Source organism: Lates calcarifer, linkage group LG2 (genome assembly GCF_001640805.2).
Source record: "Lates calcarifer isolate ASB-BC8 linkage group LG2, TLL_Latcal_v3, whole genome shotgun sequence".
Lineage (NCBI taxonomy): Eukaryota > Metazoa > Chordata > Actinopteri > Centropomidae > Lates > Lates calcarifer.
The window spans coordinates 24,334,086-24,355,862 of record NC_066834.1 but is presented as its reverse complement, the minus strand read 5'-3'; the positions used below and the strand labels follow the sequence as shown (position 1 = coordinate 24,355,862).

The following is a 21,777-nucleotide window of genomic DNA, read 5'->3' as shown; positions in this document are numbered from 1 at the left end:
GGTTTACAGCTTATTTAGCAAAAATAAGCACAAACTTTCAGTCAAATGACACCCTCTCTTTGGTGACAGACAGTTGTGACAGAAGCTGGTCAACATTGTATTATTGTTTCTTATCTCCCAGAGGTCAGACTCCTGAAACATCAGAGCTCAACTTCCTCCAGAAGGCTCAGATGCTGGAGACATATGGAGTGGACCCTCATCCATGCAAGGTGGTCTTTAAGAAACACATTTCCTCTGTAATTATGAGCTTGTACAAATTATGAGTTAGCAAATCTAATTAATGTGTTATACTGCTCTCTTGAGTCTACTTTATCCATGTATGAAATTTACAAGAAAATATAATCTCACTATAATTAAAAAATCTGATTCTACGATAACAAAAATCATGTGTTTGTGTTCCTGTCAGGATGTGTCTGGCAACCCAGCTTTTCTGGCTTTCACTCCTTTTGGATTCACTGTGCTGCAAGGAAACAGAAGGGTCCATTTTCTCAAATGGTGAGTACATAGGATCAGATAAAACTGGACATGGTATGGACATGCATAGTAGAAAGCAGCAAGGCATCATGTTTGTATGTTTTGAGCTACTTGACTGCCAGACTTTGCAGCTGTATGCATATGAAACAGTTACTAATATTTTAAGTAGCTTATATTATAAAGTGTCCTTCTACACACAGTTCAAAGAATGAACATACATCCTTCCTGCATTAACAGCTTGTACAAAGCCGAGTGCCAGCAAAAGTTTCTACACTCAAAGAAAGTGCTGGGTTGTTTCTATAAACACATGCAGGGTTGTAATTCTGGGTTGTTTGGGGTATATACTCTCTGTGCTGTAAACGCACTGTTGGGGTGCTCATGCTGAGTCACTGGGTTACTTTAACCCAGCTTCCGGTTCATTCATCTTCACACTCAGCCACTGTCAAATGCTCTAGATCTCTTGCAGTCAGAGATTCTCACAACACACAGAGGGCAGGATTGACAATATAAAAACTATACCTATGTTTTTTATAAGTGGGGGTAACAGCATGATATTAAGCTCACTTCATTGTTAGAATACAATTGGTGGGGCATTGCAGTTTAATCACAAATTTAATATTGATGTGGAATTAGTGATAGTTACTTTACGCACCAGCATTTCCTACTAAACAGTTAATAGTAATGAAAGAAATAACCCAGTGTATGGGGAATATTTAACCCAGCAAGAGAGTTCATTTCACTCACAAGGTTGGGTCAAATGAACAACCCAGTATTCTGGGTTAAATGGTAAAACCCAGCACTTGAGTCAAACCAATCTAGCATGTGTTCTGTCCCATAGTTATTTTTAAGACAGCAGGTTTTTTTGAGTGTTTGTCTGTATAATAAACTGCAAGTGAGTTAGGATTGATCAGCTATACTCTTCTTCAAAGTAACAGACGTGCTTCAGACAATTAAGTTTAAGATGCCAGAAAAGGAAAAAAAGAAAATCCCTAAAAATTACTGCAAACAGCTTGTGTGGAATAATCCAAGTCTTCTGAATCCAAACTGTTGGTCCAAACATCTCATATTTATTTCATTGTCTTTAGGGTTTCGATTTTTGATCCTGCACTGATCAAATGTAATAATACAATCAATCATTTCATAAAATGCCTGGGAGACCAGATATCTCACGTGCAATGTTGTGGAAGACAGAAAATAGATGTAGGGTTGGTATTCAAATCTAGATTTGTGTAAATATGACAAGAGTTTAAACTGTAAAAGTGTAATATCTGTGAAGATTCTCAGTCATCCAGGTCATGGTATTTCTAAGTGCCATACAAAAGCTGGACTTGCTTCAAGTTTTTGAAGATGTTTCACCTCTCATCCAAAAGGCTTCTTTAGTTCTAACTGACTGTATGAGCCAGTAAAAATGAATGTGTAAGTTTGTCTTGAGAAGATACATTTGATTGATTCTGTTCACGTGTTCAAGAACCAAAAATCAAAACAAAAAAAATGGAAGCCAAAGAAACAAGTAACCAGTGATCTGTGCGAGAGGATATTAGTAACCTTTTCAAGACAGCTGAGTCAACCAGCTGTGAAAAACTGCAGTTTTTTGTTGTTGTGTTGTTGTAGAAATATGTTTTTTCAACTTCTCGCAGCTTATTGTTGTAATTTGGAATTCTTGTAATCTGTAATCAATGTGTCTAGACTTTTCTACACAGAAATGAAAGACTGTCGGGCTTATTCATTTGCCTCCAGCCACAGTTAATATTTTAGCACCTATGTCCATTTCTGTTTCTCCCTTCTTCCTTTCTTCCTCCTGCCTTTCTCTTTTTCGTTCTGCTTCCACCTGTCTCTCATTTTTGCCTTGCTCTGTTTCCATCTCCCATCATTCTTTCCTCTCTGTCCATCTGGCTTTTGTTCTGTCTCTGTATCTCAGGGAGGAGGTGACCAAACTCAAGTTTGAAGCAAAGACATTCCATATATATGCAAATCAGAAGGAGGTATGCATATTAATTATTAAAACACTGCTTTTTCTGGCCTGTGGAGCTCAGGAAGTTAAATGAGTGCAGCCTTGTTTTATGCATGGAGACACTGTCACCGGGGAGCCAAAGTAATCTAGAAGTAACTGGGAAATAATTGGACAGAAATGTGTGTTAGCCTTGTGTTTTATCATGCAAAAGAGCATAGTAAACATACTGTGTGAAAGGTGGTTAATATAATGTATTTTCTACAAGTCCAGATTCTTGAGGGGTCGCCTTGGCAGATGGGTGATAATACCCTGTAGCCAGGAGCTTAGTAAATCTGAGAGCTCAAATGTCAGGAGGGACTATACAGACAGACAGTAAAAATGTTTTGAAAATAACCATTTGAAGAATACTTTTGTAAGCTCTAAGATAATCCAAATATTGGTGTCCATCAGTATCAGATAATTCTTATTCTTACAGGATAAGAAAATCATACTCACTTACTTTGCACCTACACCTGAGGCCTGTAAGCATCTGTGGAAGTGTGGAGTCGAGAATCAGGCCTTCTACAAGTGAGTCACAGGACTTGTCAACATAAGAACATACTTTCCTTGAAGTTCATCACTGTATTTACCATTTTTCTCCCCATTCACTCACAGGTTGGAGAAGTCAAGTCAAGTCCGCACTGTGTCCAGTAGTAACCTCTTCTTCAAGGGTAGTCGTTTCAGATACAGGTATCAAATGACACATCCATCCATCCATTATCTACACTGCTTAAGGGTCGGGGGGGGGCTGGAGCCTATCTCAGCTGACATTGGGCGAGAGACAGGATACACCCTGTATGGATCGCCAGTCAATTGCACATAGTCTACACTTTATAGATGTAGACTTTGGGAATATTAAGTACATATTTACATACTGAAAACATCCTGTGTGAGTTTTTTCCAGGACATTGGTTAAAAAGAATTGTACACACATATCCTTGGTATAGCAGTGCTTGTTCCAGAGGTCACATTTTGTTTAAATCACAGATTTAACAGATTTTCTTTTCCTTTGTTTTCTCAGTGGGAAGGTTGCAAAGGAAGTAATGGAACAAAGTGCCAAAATTAAAAGAGATCCCCCTGAGATTCACAGGTAAGATTTCCTGTATCAGTTAAATGGTGCAATTTATTGATTGATTACTTGTTATGAATGATTTATACCTTTTATGTAGTGTTTATGCATTCTTGCTTACCTGTGTGTACATGGTGGTCCATATGGATATGTTTCTATGTGTGTTCATGTGTATGTGTGTGTGTTTGTGCAGGGCTGGCATGGTGCCAAGTAGGAGCTGTCCATCCATCACCCACGGCCCTCGTTTGACCAGCGTGCCCAGGACCCGACGAAGAGCTGTACACATCTCCATCATGGAAGGTCAAACACACACACACACACACACACACACACAGAAAGGAGTAGTGAAATACTTAACTAAAAATAGTGTGGCTGGATAATAAAAGCATTTGGCATGTTGATGGGAGGTAAAGGGTGCAGTGGATGTTCTCTTTAAGCTGTACCCAATTCATTTTAAACTGAATGTTATACAACAACAAAAATTGTCAGTGTAGGTTTGGTCATGTTTGTATGGGCACCACTGGGAACATAACTGACAATGAAGTAAATTCATTATTATCCATTATCCATCAACCACTTATCAGTTATTATCTACACTTATTGTTTATTCATTACTTTTAGCAATCTACATATTTCAGACATTTATCCATAACCTTTAGCTATTGTTCAGACTTCTCTAGCTCACTTGCTTACAGGTTTTCAGGCACTCTCAGTTTCAGCACTTAGTGCTGTTACAGCTGACTTCATGCGTGGATTGTCTTCGTTTAATGGCTAAAGTCAAAAATCCACATGCTGAACAGACAGCTCTGAACTTTCCGAACTTCTTTATGAGGTGTTTATATTCACCCCATTTGTTTTTTATCATTGTTATTATTATTATTTAATCAAATAGTAATTTCTCCAATCTTTCATCATACCCAGAGCCCCTGTGGTGCCTCGGGTTGGGGATCTCTCTCTCTTAGTTGATGTGACTTGATCCACCATGGATTACACACCCACAGCGTGAAATTTCTGGGGTCCATTTTGACTCTCTCTCAGTTTTTATACACTCACACACTCTGTCCTTATGAACGGTCTATTTGTATATCTCACTCTTTTTATCTTGGATGTGCGCTTTCTGAAACACACGCATATTCACTCAGGGAGCACCCATCAGCCAGTGGCCTCAGGCATTATTTTGACATGAGAAAGTCATCCTGTCAGTTTATAAAGGGCACTTACTGTACCCTCTTCCCTCCAACAGGCTATTAACCTTTTACCAGTGCTGTCTGAGTAGGTTTGCTGTTAGCTGACCAGCCTGAATAAAACTAAATAAACTTACAGTCTGTTCACAACCAAAAAAGGTCTTTTGTCACACAAGACCCCCTCTTGTCACTGACGTGGAGAACAGGCTCTGACATTGCACCCCACTGTTGTAACAGTGTAGCAAATCCCATGTGTTTTGTCCCGTTGCTGTGTCTGTGCTGGTATTTCCACTGGTAATAATATCTCAGACTGAAAATAGCTCCTGCTGTCAGCGGCCATGCCGTGTGTGTCACGGCTGAACAGCAGGGGCATGGGCCGGGGGGGGGGGGGGGGGGGGTGAGGTGAACTGTGGCACAAGTGGACCACATTCCTGTGCCTTGTCTTTCACTCTCTGTCCGTCTCTCCATTTATCTGTGGCTGTCAGCCTGCCTGCCAGCATGTGGGAGCTCACTGTGGAGAATCCAGCCGCAGTCAGAGACAAAGACAAACAACAGGAAGAAAGAGAGGAGAATCGGTCTTCTAAGAATTGACAGAGATAAAGAAAAAAAAAAGGGAACGCAGCAAAAGTGTGTTTTGGAGTGCAGTTAAGGTTAGACAGGTGTTCTTTGCTCCCTGTGAACCATGGTGAAGTGTCTAATCCGGATCAAGACCAAGGTGAACGTTCACCTGCGCATGATCAACCATTGTTATCGAGATGTGAAGGTGCGCGTGCTGTCTCTGGGACCCAGGCTCTTGGGCAAAGCCCTAGGGGTCCTGCCACTCTTCCCTGCTCTCCCTGGGGGTCCCTCCACCTCAGGCTCTGGTCCTGGTTTGGGACAGAGATCCAGGACCCCTTCCAGGCTAGCTGTCCCACCACAACTCCATGGCAGCAGCAGACCAGAGGGTAGTGCAGGTAAAAAACCAAGACTGGTTTTGTACTGGAGTTTTGCCTTTTTGTAGTTTTGAGTGCCTCCAACCATTAGAGTGGGTCCTGGATTTGAACAGCTGTGTGTGTGAATGTCACATTGAATTATGGAGTTATACAATAAGATGCTGTTGAATCCACTGCAGTGGATATCAAAGTTTTAAAGTTTTGTCATTACCAAGGCCCCAGAAAACATGAGGATCAAGTGAGGGCTGTGGAACGGTTCTTAGAGGTCATTGTTCTTGTGTTTCATGTTTACTTTAGGGTCAGGGTTGTCACTTCTAACTATTTCATTCAGACAAAGATTACACGACTGGACGACCAGATCTGTTTCGTACGCACAGCTGAAAACAAGCAAGGCACTGAAAACACTCAGGCTTCCCCTCTGGCCCTATCAGAATAATAAATGTTGGCGCACTGTTCATCGGAGCACAGTGTACCTGAACGTTCTGGCAGCCCAGCAAGGCAGCCCCAAAATCAAAGAGGCTGAGGGAATCTGTTGCTTTAGGACTAATTAGATGCAAATTGAAGACAATTTCCCCTTAGACCAACTTTTTCAGGTTGCTTCAAAAACAGGAACAGATTCTTCATTTTTCATGAGTTCATAGAACACAAAACCGAAAATACCGTAGCTGTGATGAAGTTTGATGTGCACAGAAAAAAGTGAAGGGTCTAATCTGTTATCACACTAAGTGCTGAAGTAAATTTATTCCAGCAATAATATATAGAGAGACTTGAAATCTTAAGAATTAGATGATGTTTCATTACATTCCCAAGAACTCTGTCTAACTCTGCATATTCCACACTACTTCTACCATTTTTTCATCACTACAAATTGTTTCTTTGTTTTCTTATTATTTATTTAAATCTACCATTTTGAGTGTGATTGATTTTTTTTTTAGCGTGATATGACTGGGTTTCACCTCTGTTAAATGTGTGATCCACAGAGTACAAATTTAACAGTCTCGCACTGTCAGAATGAATCAGTTCAAAAGTGGAACTGTCCTGTATTTTCACATCCCTAATAGCAAGTGGCATCACATACACATGCAAGCAAAATGTGTTTGCGTGTATGGAAAAAAGCACATTCCTCTTATTCATTTTACTTTGAATGATTAATGTTTCCAATCTGTTGTGTTTATTGATATTAACTGTGCTTTTTGGAGGCTTCCATCAAATATTGTATAGAAATATTCATGGACTGCTGTATTACTGTGTATGTTTGACACACAAATAGTAAAAATCTATAAAATATTGTGTTAAGTATTGTGTGGTATGGTTTCAAACTACATATCTGAGGGTGGAGATACTGTGTTTGAACTGATTTATTCCCAGTTTAGTATGAGAGAATCATGTCAGATAATCTCTCCTTAAATTCATTTTGCATCAATACCTCCTGGTTACTGACTGCTGTATCTCCCTTATGAACGGTCTCCCTCTCCAATGTGTTTTCAGGTCTGGAGTCCCTACGAGACAGTGCCCACTCCACGCCTGTGCGCTCTGTCTCCCACGGCGACTCCTTCATGTCTTCCCGGGGCCACATGATGGACGGCAGCGAGGCAAGTACATCGGCAGTCATCTCTGATGAGGCCTACAGCCCCTCGGACAGCGTGCTGCCCACGCCCGTGGCCGAGCACGGCATGGAGATGCCTCTGGCCCGCCACCTCAACGGCTCTCCCTGCAGCATCGACGAGGAGAAGGAGTCAGAGGCAGGGACGTCGAAGGAAGGGCAGGCGGCAGAGTTCAGGCTCGGCAGGAGAGCGCTGCGTATGGTCAGGAGCAGGCAGTCACCACAGAGTGACGTAGAGGATCTGAACAAGTTCGTCCTGAGCGTGTTGCGTCTGTTCCTGGTTACCATCGGACTGCTGTTCGCCCTGCTGCTGCTCCTCATCATGCTGACAGAGTCAGACCTGGACATTGCCTTCCTGAGAGACATCCGCAAGACACCCGAATTCCAGCAGTTCCACTTTGAATACTTCTGCCCTCTGCGGCGCTGGTTCGCCTGTAAGTTACGATGGATGGGAGGTTTCCTCATCAGCAAGTGAGGCGAGGTGGACGACACAGAGAATGAATGACACAACACAGGCCTCCACTGATGGAGACAGGACACGTACAAACAGACAAGACGAGTCAGGAGAGAGGGTGAGAGGAGGGAAAAGGAAAAAAGATGGCAGCCCTGTTCCCAATATGAACTCAGCTTCTTCCAGGAAGGAGTTCCTGTCACACGCCACGGACTGTCCCCTGAATAGCCTTGTTTATTATGTTTGACCATCACTGCGAGGAAAGAAAATCACATTTTACTTTTGGAAATATCATTGTTTTTACACAAAATCACAGCAACAGGGTTTAATTTAAACATCGAAAGGGACAAGCAAGTCTGTCAGACTTCACTTATTCAATAATAGTTGCCTTTATTTTTGTATTAATTTATATGTTGTAACATTATTGTAAGACAGAATAACCTGATGTGTTGGGGTGTGTGTGTGTGTGTGTAGTGTGACCTTAGAGTCTGAGTTAAGTTTTGAGAGATGGCGAGATGATTGGGGGGGGGGCAGTCTAGCTCATCCAATTTTCTCATATCAAAGCCAACAACGACATTCACAAATGTTATTATTATGGTTGCTGCTATGAGGCTACTAACAGCTGTGTGGAGTTGTAACAGAATGGGGGGTTAAAGAAAGTGTGAAATGGAAAACTGAGCAGCACTTAGCGAATGTAGATCAGTCCTGAGTCAAATGATATTTTCTGCACACTTGGAAGTAACTGACAGCTTCTTTGACCATCCTAAATTCTCCTACCACACATCTGGCTCAAACAAGTGCTAAGAATTAGCCACAGTAGAGATTTGACTTAGGAGTGAAGTCGGTGCTGCCCTGTCAGAAGCCTTGAATGACTTTTTTTGTAAGAAGTGTGACTTAGTTTGTGGTCAGACATCTGTTAAAGGTGTGCTCACGTTACCATTTTTTTTGTCCAGAGCACCAATGAAGTTTCATCGTCCAATGACTATAAGCTTTTGTAAGGATATAAGTAAGTAATGGAGGTGGTAGGTTTACAGATTTTATTAAATAGCAGCCAAATAACACTAATAACTACAATCAATTTCTGTGTGTAAGGAACAGTCATCACTTTGCCGTAGTTACTTTTACAGTAGTTGTAAAAGTGATGGGAGCTATGTGAGCTAGCGCTGTAGTGATAGTGAAGTGTTCGGTTAGCTCTTTGACTCCCACACTCTGTAGGAGGAGTTTATCTTGATGTGCAATACTGTTAATATTAAAAAAAAAAAAAACAAGATCCTTTCCATGATGGGAAATTTGACCTTGTTTTACCTTTGTAAAGTGCAAAAAATTAGTGCTATTTCCCCACAGTATAGCGTTAAGAGAGCTAACATATTTGTTTTTTTAGTTCAAGACCCATGTTCCATTTTCTGTTCGGCCCTGTTGTGTTCAAATTGATGCATTTATCTGTAAAGGCTAAATATATTTAAATAATGTTTCCCATTTTTGTACAAACTGATGTCTGGTTAACACATGGAGATTTCCTCACAGTGACTTTTATTGGACTTGAAGCATTATTTTTTACAGTGGATATATAGTTTTCAGCCCTGCACTCGCTTACAACAGAGCCTAAGAGAAGTCATGTTTACGTCCTACTGCAATCTTCATCATCGCACCTACCAAAGAAACCTCTGTTGTCTGATATCTCTTGTCAGTTCACGTCAACAGATGGAAACTCTTGATAGTCTGCTGTCCTCCTCCAGCCTTATTGTGTTACTTCACAGGTTAGCCTACAGCCCGGAGCAATCAACAGCATCATTTAACACCATTAGTCAGTTTGTGACAGTTAACTCTCAACAAATCTGCAAATGGTTCATTAAGGTATACTGTATGTAGGTGTATATGCTGTGTGCCAGTGGTAATTCTAGGCTGACAGCAGGTATACATTGTTGTACCTGGAAAAAAATAAATAAATATATGGATGTATTATTTATGCAACAAGGTTTAGGATAGTGATTGGTTGAGGGGTTTAGGATATGCTGGTGTCCAGGGGCAGTTTGGAAAATCACTTATCTAATATTCAAATCTTTCCTAAAAACTTCCACAGGTTCAAAGTTAATATGAAAACAGTACTTGAGAATCCCTGTAGTATTAAATGCCAGGCTTTAAATGTTGTTATTTTTGTACAGTACTGACATTTTCAAATTCAACAATGGTGAAATGACCAGAAGTATGAATAACTCTCAGTCTTTTTTCCCTTTTAGTGCAGAGTTGTATGAGTTCAGAGTAACAGAAATATTGACTGATATATTTATATTCAGTAGAAAAAAAACAGATTTTACAGTCGATGGTTAGACTTGATAAATCACTGATTGTATTTGCTTTAATTCAGATGGTGCTTGGTGGTTTTTGATTTACGTGTTATGTGAAAGGTACCGGTTGAGGCTGAAAATTAGCTTTTTACCTCCTCTAATTTGTACTTTAAAGTCTCATTTTATGTTCACATGTGAAAAAAATTCTGACATAATTTGAGCAATAAATATTACAAATAATGTAATGAGTAGTAATAACCATGAATTGCAAACTAATGTTCGTCTCTGTCTGCTAGACATGAAAAAATGTCTTTCGAATCCTCTCAGAAGGTAAAACAGCCTGTAGATGCATGTGTGATGGGAATCACTGTTCCCTGATTACCCACAGTGGCAGGTTAACGCTCTGTGGTACACTGATACTTCTCCAAATCAAGTTTTCATGTAAATCCTGTTTGGTTGTTGCCTAATACTAGACTGCTCTTCTTTGACTCATTTTAAAGAAATAAATGCAAGTTTTCTTGTGAAAGTACATGTAAATGAACTGAACATCTGAGGAAAAGTTAAGTGAAACACCATCTTCACTTGACTTTGAAACAGATTTTACCACAATGAAAGTGGAGTGGTTTGTATTTTTTAGCCAATTTAAAAACAGCAGAAGTAGCATACTCAACTACCTGAATCTTTCTTTGTGCAATGCAGTTCATTTTGTTTCTTTTTTTTTTTGTATTGCTAAAATGTGTTTCAGATCACATGAACTGGCACATTGATAGAGGGGTGACAGTTCCATTGACAGGCAACTCTCTGTATTTGTTTTACTGAGTTATGTAAACAGGAATAAAGCCTCAGATGTGGTCTTGCTGTAAGCTTCCTTCCTGTACCATGGTCCCGCACATGGAAATGTCTCTGTAAGCATGTGTTCTGCATTTATTACCTCCCAACAAGGCTGCTTATTTCCAATCACTGACTGAAGACTGGTGTACTCTATTTATGAATAAATATAATCTATTCTTGACATCTAGCAGCTAGTGTGGCTACAACTTCAATTTTTAATACTGAGGAGAAACAGTCAACAGCTTTTAAGACTGTGGTCACTGCGAACACACGCTGTGCTTTTATGTTATAATGCTGCCACCTTAAGGGACCAACAATACTACAACTGCTCAACTGAGACTAATAATACTCACACTCAAAATGTTTGGTATAAAATTGATATTTATTCTATTTGTTTCAGAAGTTACATATAAAAAAAATAAATTGAACACTATCTACTCAACCAAAGGTGCCTTTCAGTCAAAATAATGTCTGACATCCTCAAAACAAATAACACAGAGGGAACCCATTTTAGAAATTGCTTGAGTTCTGTAAGACATCTGGAGTATAACATATAGAAAATAAGAGAAAGGTAAACAGCAGTCAACAACGCAAACTTTTCAATACCCCTGTTCAGTCACTGGTTGCCTGCAGTGGTTATACAATGTTTTTTTAGACTTGGAATTCACTATTAGCGTAAAACTAAATAGTGAATTTAAATATACTTTTATCTCAAGAGTTACAACAGCTGAATAGTCAAAAACTCCTAGAAAGACAAGATGACAAACATATCTAAGACAAGGTAACTGAAACATTCCAATCAGGAGAAGTCAAGATAACTTCCAAGGCACTGGAATATTCCCTGGAGGAGCGTAAGGAAACAACAAAGCACAGCTGTAAATCTGTCAACTTGCTTTTTTGGCAATTGCACAGGCACTGCACGAGGATTAACACATCCTCTTCACTGTGAAGGCTGGCAGTGGCAGCATCATGCTGTGGGCATGCGTCTTTGCAGCTAGCCTGACAGCCCATTGAGGCAGAAGGTAAAATGAATGCAGAAAAATACAGGTAAATCCCTGTTTCTGTCTGCAACAGAACTGTGACAAGAGATTTACTATCCAGCAAGAAAACAAACTCAAATATGAAGCCAAATCTACACAGGAGTGGCTTCAAAACACAGTTTGAGTGCAGTGTCCTCATGTAAGCTCATACAGAGCCATCTACATAGGAGTGAAGGCTGGGGAATGAATACAGTAGTGTTTTACATTTGTTCTTAATCTCAGTGGTCACTCAATAAGGTACACCTCATTAATGCATATCGCTTATCAGCCAATCATGCAGCAGTAACTCACTGAGGAAAAGCATGCAGACATGGCCGAGAGGTTCAGTTGTTCAAACCAGAACTGGAAGAGATGCGATCAGAAAAAGTCCCATTTTTATAGACGCTGTATGAAATTCAAAGACTGAGATGTGTTTCACTGCGTCTCGAATAAGAGCAGGATGAATCACAGCTTGACCAACCTCAAACACACCTACCCTCTGACACTACTTAACCAATATAGCAATAAATGTGTTTTTTGTTGTGAAAAGTGAGGAAGAAAATTATGATACTTTGTTACTGATACTGTGTTACCTCACAGTGTATGAATGTACCTGTAAGTGTAACATCTCTTAAGAACATGACTAGTGACTTTAAGAGTGTTAGCTGATATTTAGTTTACAGGTATCTTAGCTAAAGTATAAGAATTATGAACATACTGTACACAATATTGTCACAGCTAGTTTCCAGCAGTGAGATAGCTATCTTCACTGTACAGATATTTACATTCTGGCTGTGATAAAACTATTTACTTACTTGTTCCTTTACACTGCTGAAGGCAACCAGAGGTGCTGGTCACACAGGTTTTGGTCATTATCTTAGTCAGAGAAGACATGCAGGCGCCCTGATGCATTGCCCCCCAGTAAGATGTTCCTTGTGGGGTGGAAAGCAGTGACAGACAGCACTGTGTTAAGGTTCTCCTCATCCATGAAGGAGTGCTGGAGCCGGCCGCTTTCGTGGAACACCTGTACCCTCCGAGGCTTCGACATGCTGCCTACCACAAAGCAGTCTTCCTGTTTGGGGTCCCACACTGCTGACAGTTTGCTCAGCCAGCGGCCTGTCTGCATGTCATGTCTGGAATATAAGAGGACAGGTTGTAAGCTCTAGTTGTACAAGAGAAGAAGAGGAAATAGCTGATCCATTTACAAAGTTTAAGTTTAACTAAATGGGTGACCTGATGGTTGTCAGCAAGGGAGACTTGTTAGCCATTGCAGATGTGTCATATATCCTGTAAAAAAAAGAAAAGAAAGGAAAGTTTGGACATTGAGCTGGGATTGAAAAATAAACTAGCAAGTACACCACAATAATTTAAAGTGCTGAGCTGATGCACCTTATGTTGTTATCCATACAGGAAGTGAGAACTCTGTTCCCTGTACAAGGGGAGAAATAAGCACTGGTTACACTCAAAGAGTGGCCATGCAGCTGGAAGACTGCCCTGCTTTCGCTCTTCTTCAGGCATCTGCTGTCGTAAACACTCACTATCCTGTAGACAAGATTTAAGCATTAATTTATTAACATCAAAACGACAGACTGACACAAGATACTGTCATCAAACAGTTTTTGATCAAAAAGTCAATAATCAGCCATACTTGCTCTCTGCCACAGCAAAGTACTGCTTCTGCAATGGGTGGACGCTTACACATCGCAGTCCCTTTGGGTCCATTGAGTGGAGGGACTCATGGGAGTTTCTGCAGAGAAATTAATCACCAGTGTAGCATGTTAAAAATGAAGATAATAATATCATTAAGAGACAAGATAGTTTCACCATGAAAAGAGGCCAGAAACTAATTCTACTCATCATCATCACCAATGATACATTACCCTGGGGTGCGCCTATCAATGATGGCAACTTCTCCATACCAGTTCCCCACGACTAGCGTCGAACAGTCATATGACATAAAGTCAAAGGTTTTCAGGCCATCTTCAATGTCATACACCTGGAACGATGAACAAAAAGACTCACATCAACTGGTGAAAGAGGATACTTTGAATCTAGTGTAAATGTGCTGGACAGATGATATTTAAAGTTCTTTAAAAGGTGTGCATTCAGTTTGTTTACCTTACAACCTGTACAAATTATATTTTTAAAAAAATGACATTTCATGGAACAAAAGTTATCTCACATCATCAAAGACAGCCTTCTCTACATCCATGCAGCGTAGAGATCCATCATAGCTGAGACTCAGCAGGTGGGTGGGATGAGCCCTGGAGAATGCCATGCAGCCCACTGGACGAGTGTGAGGCTCAAAGAGCAGCACGCCATCATCACCCCAATCACCACCCTGAAGGAAAACACATATCCAAAAAGTTAGTGCAAAAGTTCCTGATGGAGATGTCATATATGGATATGACACAATTGTTACATTTGGCTTTCTTTAGTATCCACTTAACTACCTTTAAAAGTTTTGTAGATAAAAATGAAATAAATAAATAAAACTCCTGAAGGCAAAGCATAAGTAACTGAATCATAAATTCCCTTATGTCACCAGTGTTTTTCCTGCCCTCTAGTGGTCAAATACCCATTTTCAACATCATTCACATGAAGATCAGAGCCAAAAAAAGCTGCAAAGAAAAAAAGAAATACATGCCAAATTCCAGAGGCCGACTTTCCCCCACTTGTCTCCTGCAGCCATCAATGTGCTGCTGGTGCAGGGGTGGAAAGCAGCAGAGAAGATGCGATCCTTCACCACTTTGGCCACTGTTTCCTCAGTTATCCTCATGTTTTTAAGGGCTGAGCTGTACCTGCATCAAGACACCAGTGGAGACACCTGCATCAACATTTTCAACTTTTTTCAAACCAGAAAATATGTTCATCAATGCATTAGTCAAAAAGCACCTAATATGACCTCAGAGTTGGAGCTGTAATGTTTTCATTAGCTGAGAGCTACAATGAAATGGCAAAACTAAATCTTACTCTTTCAGATCAAGCGCCACCTTTCTGTCCTCTGTTGAGTCCTATCAAAAGAAAAGCAATTTGAACATTTACTAGTTAATTTGCAAGCAGCATAAGTAAACAACAATTACAGAAAAACAAAGATACAATGCTGTAGATTTCAAGGTTGGATGTTTCCAAAATATTTCAACTTAACTATAACTATTATTGTGCGCTCTTGTACTCAGCAGTACTGCATGTGCATGAAAAATTCAAATAAATCAGAAAAATAAAAACTGCCTTGCAATAGTAACTTCGAGCTTGATTATACCATGGTTGTAAAGCAAGTAGACAAAGTGTGAATTATCTAAAAAGCCATGATGATAATCTGATATTAAATATGGTAGGGATGTAGTGAGAGCAGGAAATATCGCAGTAGCCTAGAAAGGTGACTCCTACCTCAGAACAGAGCTTAAGAAGTTGTGAAGGCAGCTTGCTTCCCTCTTCCATGTTGATTGGATCCATAGGCAGAGGGCCAGGGGGTTTCTTGAGTCGAACAAACTTCAAAACAAGTACAATAACTGAAGTGAGCAACAAAAAAAGAAATCTAGAGAATAAGAAGGGCAAGAAAAGGAAATACAAGCGTGGCAGACAGCAGTGGAAGTGGCATAAGTGAAACATAATACTGTACAAATAGAGTTATTTATATGTGGCATTCACCTGTTCATAGATCTGTGTCTGCTTGGGTTCAGGAGGAAGTGTCAAGACCTCTGCCTCTTTATTTTGCAGACGAAGGGATTTGCGAGCTGGCAGCACTTCTTTTGCAGCAGCCTGTGACCTGCCACCAGAGACACTGAGCATTAGTAACAAACAAAAGGCCAGAGTGATAGCTTCAAACAGTCAAAAAACCCAAAGTGAATTTTATTCAGTGGAACATAATTCAGGACGTTTTGCTACACTTAATTACAAGCTTTGTAGTAAGAGTCAGCCTGTCAGCCAACTGTACCTCATGAGACCCCTCTGCGATGGCTTTGGCCGTGTCAACTGCTTCAACTCCTCGGTGGCCTTTTGACAAAGACAAAAAAAAGTCTTAATACCCATCATATCTGTTCACTGACAGAGGAAATGAGTCATAAAGTGGCCATAGAGAGCTTAGAACATCCATCTGTGCAAAATAAAAATCCTTTCATGCACATAACAAAGAAACAAAGGAACGTGAGATAGCACTTTCAAATGTAAAAGCTTACACTACCCCACCCCTCTACTTACCTGAAATAAGTTGATAGAGGAGAGGAACGCCTGGTTCTGTCTGATGTTCTCCAGCCTTTCCAATTCATAGGCTGAAAGTCCTCCATGTCCATTCTGTGTACACAAAGTTGTCATAAAAGTAAAAAGACCAGAATGGCGGTGTGTGTGATTAACTGTGCAGGGGTTTTCACACTTACAGATGTATACTCCAAATCACTACTTTCAGCCTCCTCCTCCTTCGTTGGGTCCTGTTTCTTATTCTGGGTGTTTTTGTCATCGTGTGTTTTTGTTCTCTATCGAGGAAACGTTGGCATTTTAGCAAAAGCAAAACAAAATGACATGTTATGGTCTATACCTGTTTCCGGAGTGTCTCTTACTCTTTTCTTCGTGGGTATTTCAGCTGTGGTGTCCTCAGGAGAGTATTGAAGCCGTTTAGGTGCCAAGACGTTTCGAGATGATCGTCGGACTTCCTCCTCCTGATTCACAGGAGTCCTTTCCTGCAAGGTGTGCTCTATTAACTCACGTAGCAGCTAGCTTAAAAAACTTCAGTTTGTTGAAAGGCATGCGTTTTAGCGAGACTAACAAGTCATATAAAGTGAGTGTAGCTCCCAAACTTAAGCAGCTGTAGTGTTATTCAACAGTCAGCCAACACATATATCATGTCTGGTTAAAACAACGAAAACACATTTTTGAAAAAACTTCAACAACTTACCAATAACTGTGCTTTCAGAATAGCTTCGCGTTTACTTCGTCTTGTCGACATTTTTTTGCACTTGTAACGACAGGCAAGACCTGTTATTTAGAGAGAAAAACGGGCACGGTAATGTACATGCACACACCCCTGGGGCTGTGTTACGTGAAAAATACAGTGAACAATTCGCGCCACATGCTAGAAATGTTTGGTAACTAGCTCCTCTCCCTGTGTTGTGAAACAGAATCCTAGCAGCTCATTGGTTAGAATTACTCTCGTCATCAGAATAAGGGGATGTCCCCTGCTGCCGCCAGCCAATGAACATCTTACAATTTGATTGACATCTCATGTCTTGCTCTCTGCGTCAGCTTGCATAGTGATAGTATCGCCACCTTTTGGCAGATTTGGGCAACAGCAGTGACAAGAAGCTGAGATGTTGGATATACTGTATACCAGTTAAACAGTATGTACCAATATGAATAAGTAATCTCAACAAGAAAACACATGACAGAGTAATGTTGAGAGCCTGAAAAATATTGATTTAATATTTGTAAGAAACATTGTACAAAATACATACAAACCCAGTATGGGTGCTGGCACATGTCCAGATCCAATGCAATTTCTTACAATTATGTAAGTGCTATGGGAAAATCTGATTTACCATTATAAAATAAACTGAATGGAAAAGTATCCTGCAGGAATCGACACAGACTGTAGCTGCCATTTAGCCCAGACCCTCTGGCATGCATACTTCTTTTAAAACCCCCACACATAACATGCTCTTAAGATGTACTTGTGCATGCACATGATCTGGTGGAGCTGCACCATAGCTAAATGTACAAGAATGTGGTTACTGGGTCGCCTGAACTTATAGCAAGCGTGACAGCACTGATGATAAGCAAACGTTCCCTAAAAAGTGAGTATACAATAAGTTTCTGAACTCTATCTTATGTAAAATAGTTATGCATGTTCATGGCATTTAGTTTATGTTCTCAAATGATGCATTTTTTCCTCCTTGCAGCGGCATTATACTGCACATACTGTTGACCTCCTGAGTTTATGTCAAGCACTCAGATAGGCCACATAAAACGTCTTCTGGAGTCACGAAAACACATAAACATCACAAACACCAACTTCCCATCACACAGACTCAATTAAGGTTGTTTCATCAGTCCTCCCCTTGTCTGCCATGTTGCTCCTCAGACTGAAGGTAGAGGGTAGGAAGAGCATGTAGCCAGTCCACACATGTTTTTTCCTCGCTCAATCAAAAAATACCTGATGGAATAAAAAAGAAAGGTGTCCATGGTCCTTGAAACCAAGTGAATCACACTGGAATACACACATAGACTATATTTACCCGTCCTTTCCCCACAATGCGCCCCAAGAGTTCTTCGCAATCCAATATGGTGTGCCGCTGTCGTCAATGCCATAACCCACAGCGAGGACCGCATGATTCACCTTGTCTGCTGTGTTCTTACACCGGGTGCTACAACAGACAGGCAACACTGAAGCTTTTAGATCAACAGAGAACATGTCTTTTGTAGAGCGCGTGGGCTGCTCTCTTCATTCCCAAGTGTAGCTGTTTATTTTCATGACTGATCCGTGAAAGAGAGTTTGAGCAAAATGAATAAAATCGAAACAATTAAAAGCTGGGTCATTTGTCTCTATCAGTTCCACAACATTAGACTTGGATGAAGTGTTCTAATCTTCTGAGTTACTATTACAACAGAGAGGGCAGAAAGTTGAAATGAAGTGAAGCATGAGCCATCGTAACTGTAAGCACTGTAAAAAATCAGAATCATATCACATGTCAGCTCATGAATAGCTCCTTTAGGATGGACATGTTCCAAGCGAGCAGGCAGTACTCTGTAGCAAAGTACTTTCACTCTGATCACTACACTGGCTGTTGAATATACAGAGACAGAGGTGCAACCAGTATTACCATTGTAACTGTTTTACGTTAAAAAGTTTGACAAAAGTCTCAAATATTTGATCCAACTTACAACCATCCATTAAGGGTTTTTTTTCACAAGCACCCAATTATTGTATTATAAATATTTAATAGTGCAAAAAGGACAGAGACAAGATGGCCACTGTCCTCTGAACATTTGTGACCACACATTGTTTATGGGTAACAGTAAATATTGTGTACTACTATTTGAGTTAGTCAGAGTTATCAACGTCCTCGTCTCACCTGTAGTAAACACCTTCTCTGTAATGCATGAATTCATCTGTGACATCAAAGCTGAAGGTCACAGGATTGAGCCGGGCCACGGCATCAACCATGGCCTTTTCGTCATTCTGCGGATGGACAAACATACAGGAAATGAACAGTAAGATGTGGTTAGGAGCTAAAGTTAACATGGTGGTGTCTTCCTCTTATCAGGTTACCAGCAATCACATGGTTAACTGAAACTCTGTGAGCCGGCAGTAATTTCTCAAAGGAGGTCCGTACAATGTAACTTAACATCTTAACTCACACTTGTTATGTTGACAACATCCAGGACAAAAGCAGCTGCAAGCGCAGGCTCAAAATGGCAGGTGTCATCCTAAAACAGGAAGTACACAATGGATTTATCAAGATTTTTTTTTTATTAAAAAGAAAAAATTAAACTGAGACTTTACTCAATTAAAGTCATACAAAGCCTTTGTAAGGATAGTCCTCCTCTGTCATAAGACCTTTGTTGTATTTGATGTACTCAAACGCCTGGCTGGGGAGCCCCCTGAAACAAACCAGGTTGTTTTGTTAACTCACTTTAGAGCGATCAGTTATTTCTACAACTGAATGGAGCCTTAAACACAAGTACTTCTAGTGTGTAACCTATAGGTTGTAGCTATAAAAATAAAACCTATTAACGTCTAACTTACCCCAGGCATCCATAATTGTTGAAGTGTCTGGAACAGTCTATCAGCTGCTGCTCAGACTGAAATGGAAATAAAGAGACTTCATTGTGCATTTTATGTGGAGCACAGGCCTGATGTGAGAGGCCAGATGTGAGATCTGTCTGATGAGCTCATTTGCCCATGCCCTCATTATCTATTAGATGAATGAGTTGAGTATCAGTAAGTATTATTCAGACAAATCTCACCAGAGGTATTAGCTTCCCAGTTGCGATAGCGTTCACTGACTCCAAACAACCAGTGGTGGAGAAAGTCCAGCAGCTTCCACAGCGACCCTTAAGACACAAACACAACACGACTCAAACAACTGATAATTCATTTATGTTTATTTGTGTTAAAGCTGTATAATGTCTCCTGTGTTACAAAGGTGCAGAAAGAATTGGGGAAATAAAAAGATGTGCATTCACAATACTTTTTGTTGCATGATGGGAAGTATAGGATCCACAGCAAGAAATATATCTTGGTCACTGCTACACCTATGTAGATTTTTCTTTCAATCTGCCACATGTTCCCAAACTTTCTAGAAGAGCAATGCTAAATTGTTGGAGTACTATTTTAAGCTAATCAGGATACCTGATCCTTCACCGGAGTCACAAAGTTGCCTTTCGTCCTCCAGTCCACAAACTTGGGTAAAGGACCGTTCCTGCAGACATGTCGCCCTTTAGTAACTGAGCAATTCTGCAGGAGACCAGAATCATGAGATGGTACTGGGAAACTGGGAAACAAACACAGGTATACAGTAAAAGCACCAACTGCATGAGATGAAATGTAAAATGCATTATACCTGTGGCTCTGTCAAAAGGAAGGATTTCCTGAATTCTTCAAATGTCATGTCCGAGAACTGATTCAGGCCCACTAGATGTGAAAATGAACAGCTGTGTAAAAACTGCATGTCTTTCATAAACTAATCATATGATAAACATAATTTTAACATTGGTAGTTCATCTTTTGAGGTAATAATGTATACATTAAACGTTATTATAGACAGGAGTTGGATGGGAACTGTACTTGTGAAGGAGTGATTCCCAGCATTATGACGATCAATTATTCTCTTGTTCTCAGTGAAGGTCTGGAACCGGTGGTAATACTGCTCAGCATCATAAACCTTGTTGTGCTGTCCAATAAAAGACAGATACAGGACACACAAAGGAAGGAATTTGTTCTTAAAAAGTTGTCAAGGAGGTACTCAGAATAAAGCACATTATAAGACTGTAAATTTTCTTTCATTAACATTGTCATCATCACATACATACCTGTGACATCCACTGTTTGAACTGATATTCCTCTGTTGGGACACAGAATGATCAGTAAATAAAGCAGCCTAATAATCAACTTTTCAAACTTTCAAATTTAGTCGTGAAGTTGTCATTATTTATGATCAATGGGGAAATGTAACATTTAGCCAACTCTTAGGTGCAAATATGAAGTACTTGTACATTACTAGGGGTCTTTCCATTTCAGGCTCCTTATTTCCTGTGTAATTCAAATTCCCTTCAGGTAGACAGTTAAATCATAAAATCTGCTTTAATGAGCATGCATGATTTTACTGTAGCATTATTATTATTGATACTTTAATAAAGTATCAATAATGATGCTATAATAACACATATAATACAATAATGATAATAACATATAACTCTAATAGGCGTCTTTTTCTACACTTTTGATAGTATTTTTAATACGAACTTTTAATTTAGTAACTCAGCCTGACATTCTTAATGCAGGACTTTTTCTCATCGTGGAGTATTTTGCTACTGAAGTTTAAAGGAGTTAAATATTTCTGCCACTGCTTAAGATAAATATATACATATATATCTTACTCTGGTCATTAATACACTGGCAACCATTTAAGCTGCAAAGTATCAAACCTGTTGAACAGTCTGCTCTTAAGTCTATATATAGACTTGATATATCAGCGAGACATTGAGAAAACGACGACATTTTCCATTTAACGAAAACTAACGCATACAAAACAACCAACACACTGCGTAAGTGTTTACTCACCTTCGAGTGAAATTAAAGGTGTCAAATGAACAAAACTAAAAACGGTGGAAATGAACCAAACGACCCTGAGCGCCATATTTTTCTTCGCTCCCTCCGGCAGGTTGTGAGGGTGTCACATGACTCCTTTTGACTTGATTTTATAACGGCTACTTAATACACCCCCC

General features: G+C 40.0%; 3 protein-coding genes across 4 annotated transcripts in view; 1 reads left to right on the top strand and 2 right to left on the bottom strand.

Annotated features, from left to right (window-relative positions):
* frmd5b (FERM domain containing 5b) overlaps positions 1-11,006 on the top strand; it is a 67,277-nt gene extending 56,271 nt beyond the window's left edge. For both annotated transcript variants that reach the window (XM_018666950.2, XM_018666951.1), the window contains exons 7-14: positions 122-209; positions 407-495; positions 2,393-2,456; positions 2,901-2,992; positions 3,080-3,154; positions 3,486-3,554; positions 3,727-3,833; positions 7,138-11,006. In XM_018666950.2, the coding sequence (XP_018522466.1) occupies positions 122-209; positions 407-495; positions 2,393-2,456; positions 2,901-2,992; positions 3,080-3,154; positions 3,486-3,554; positions 3,727-3,833; positions 7,138-7,727 (1,174 nt within the window). In that variant the 3' untranslated portion in view covers positions 7,728-11,006. The remainder of the gene's footprint in view (positions 1-121; positions 210-406; positions 496-2,392; positions 2,457-2,900; positions 2,993-3,079; positions 3,155-3,485; positions 3,555-3,726; positions 3,834-7,137) is intronic.
* A 176-nt stretch (positions 11,007-11,182) lies between these two features.
* Positions 11,183-16,938, bottom strand: wdr76 (WD repeat domain 76). The gene is made up of 15 exons (XM_018666952.2): positions 16,730-16,938; positions 16,395-16,514; positions 16,215-16,310; positions 16,039-16,131; positions 15,776-15,834; positions 15,490-15,607; positions 15,229-15,330; positions 14,812-14,852; positions 14,486-14,639; positions 14,021-14,179; positions 13,719-13,834; positions 13,487-13,585; positions 13,228-13,380; positions 13,072-13,125; positions 11,183-12,971 (listed from the first exon to the last, which is right to left on the bottom strand). The coding sequence occupies exons 1-15, from the start codon at positions 16,778-16,780 to the stop codon at positions 12,716-12,718; spliced, it is 1,671 nt and encodes a 556-aa protein (XP_018522468.1). The 5' UTR covers positions 16,781-16,938; the 3' UTR covers positions 11,183-12,715.
* A 288-nt stretch (positions 16,939-17,226) lies between these two features.
* On the bottom strand, positions 17,227-21,772 carry LOC108877025 (pro-cathepsin H). Its single transcript, XM_018666944.2, has 12 exons — positions 21,614-21,772; positions 20,863-20,894; positions 20,618-20,723; positions 20,394-20,464; positions 20,183-20,287; positions 19,798-19,884; positions 19,577-19,632; positions 19,350-19,431; positions 19,189-19,257; positions 18,903-19,009; positions 18,066-18,194; positions 17,227-17,983 (listed from the first exon to the last, which is right to left on the bottom strand). The coding sequence occupies exons 1-12, from the start codon at positions 21,687-21,689 to the stop codon at positions 17,908-17,910; spliced, it is 996 nt and encodes a 331-aa protein (XP_018522460.1). The 5' UTR covers positions 21,690-21,772; the 3' UTR covers positions 17,227-17,907.
* Positions 21,773-21,777: the final 5 nt, after the last annotated feature.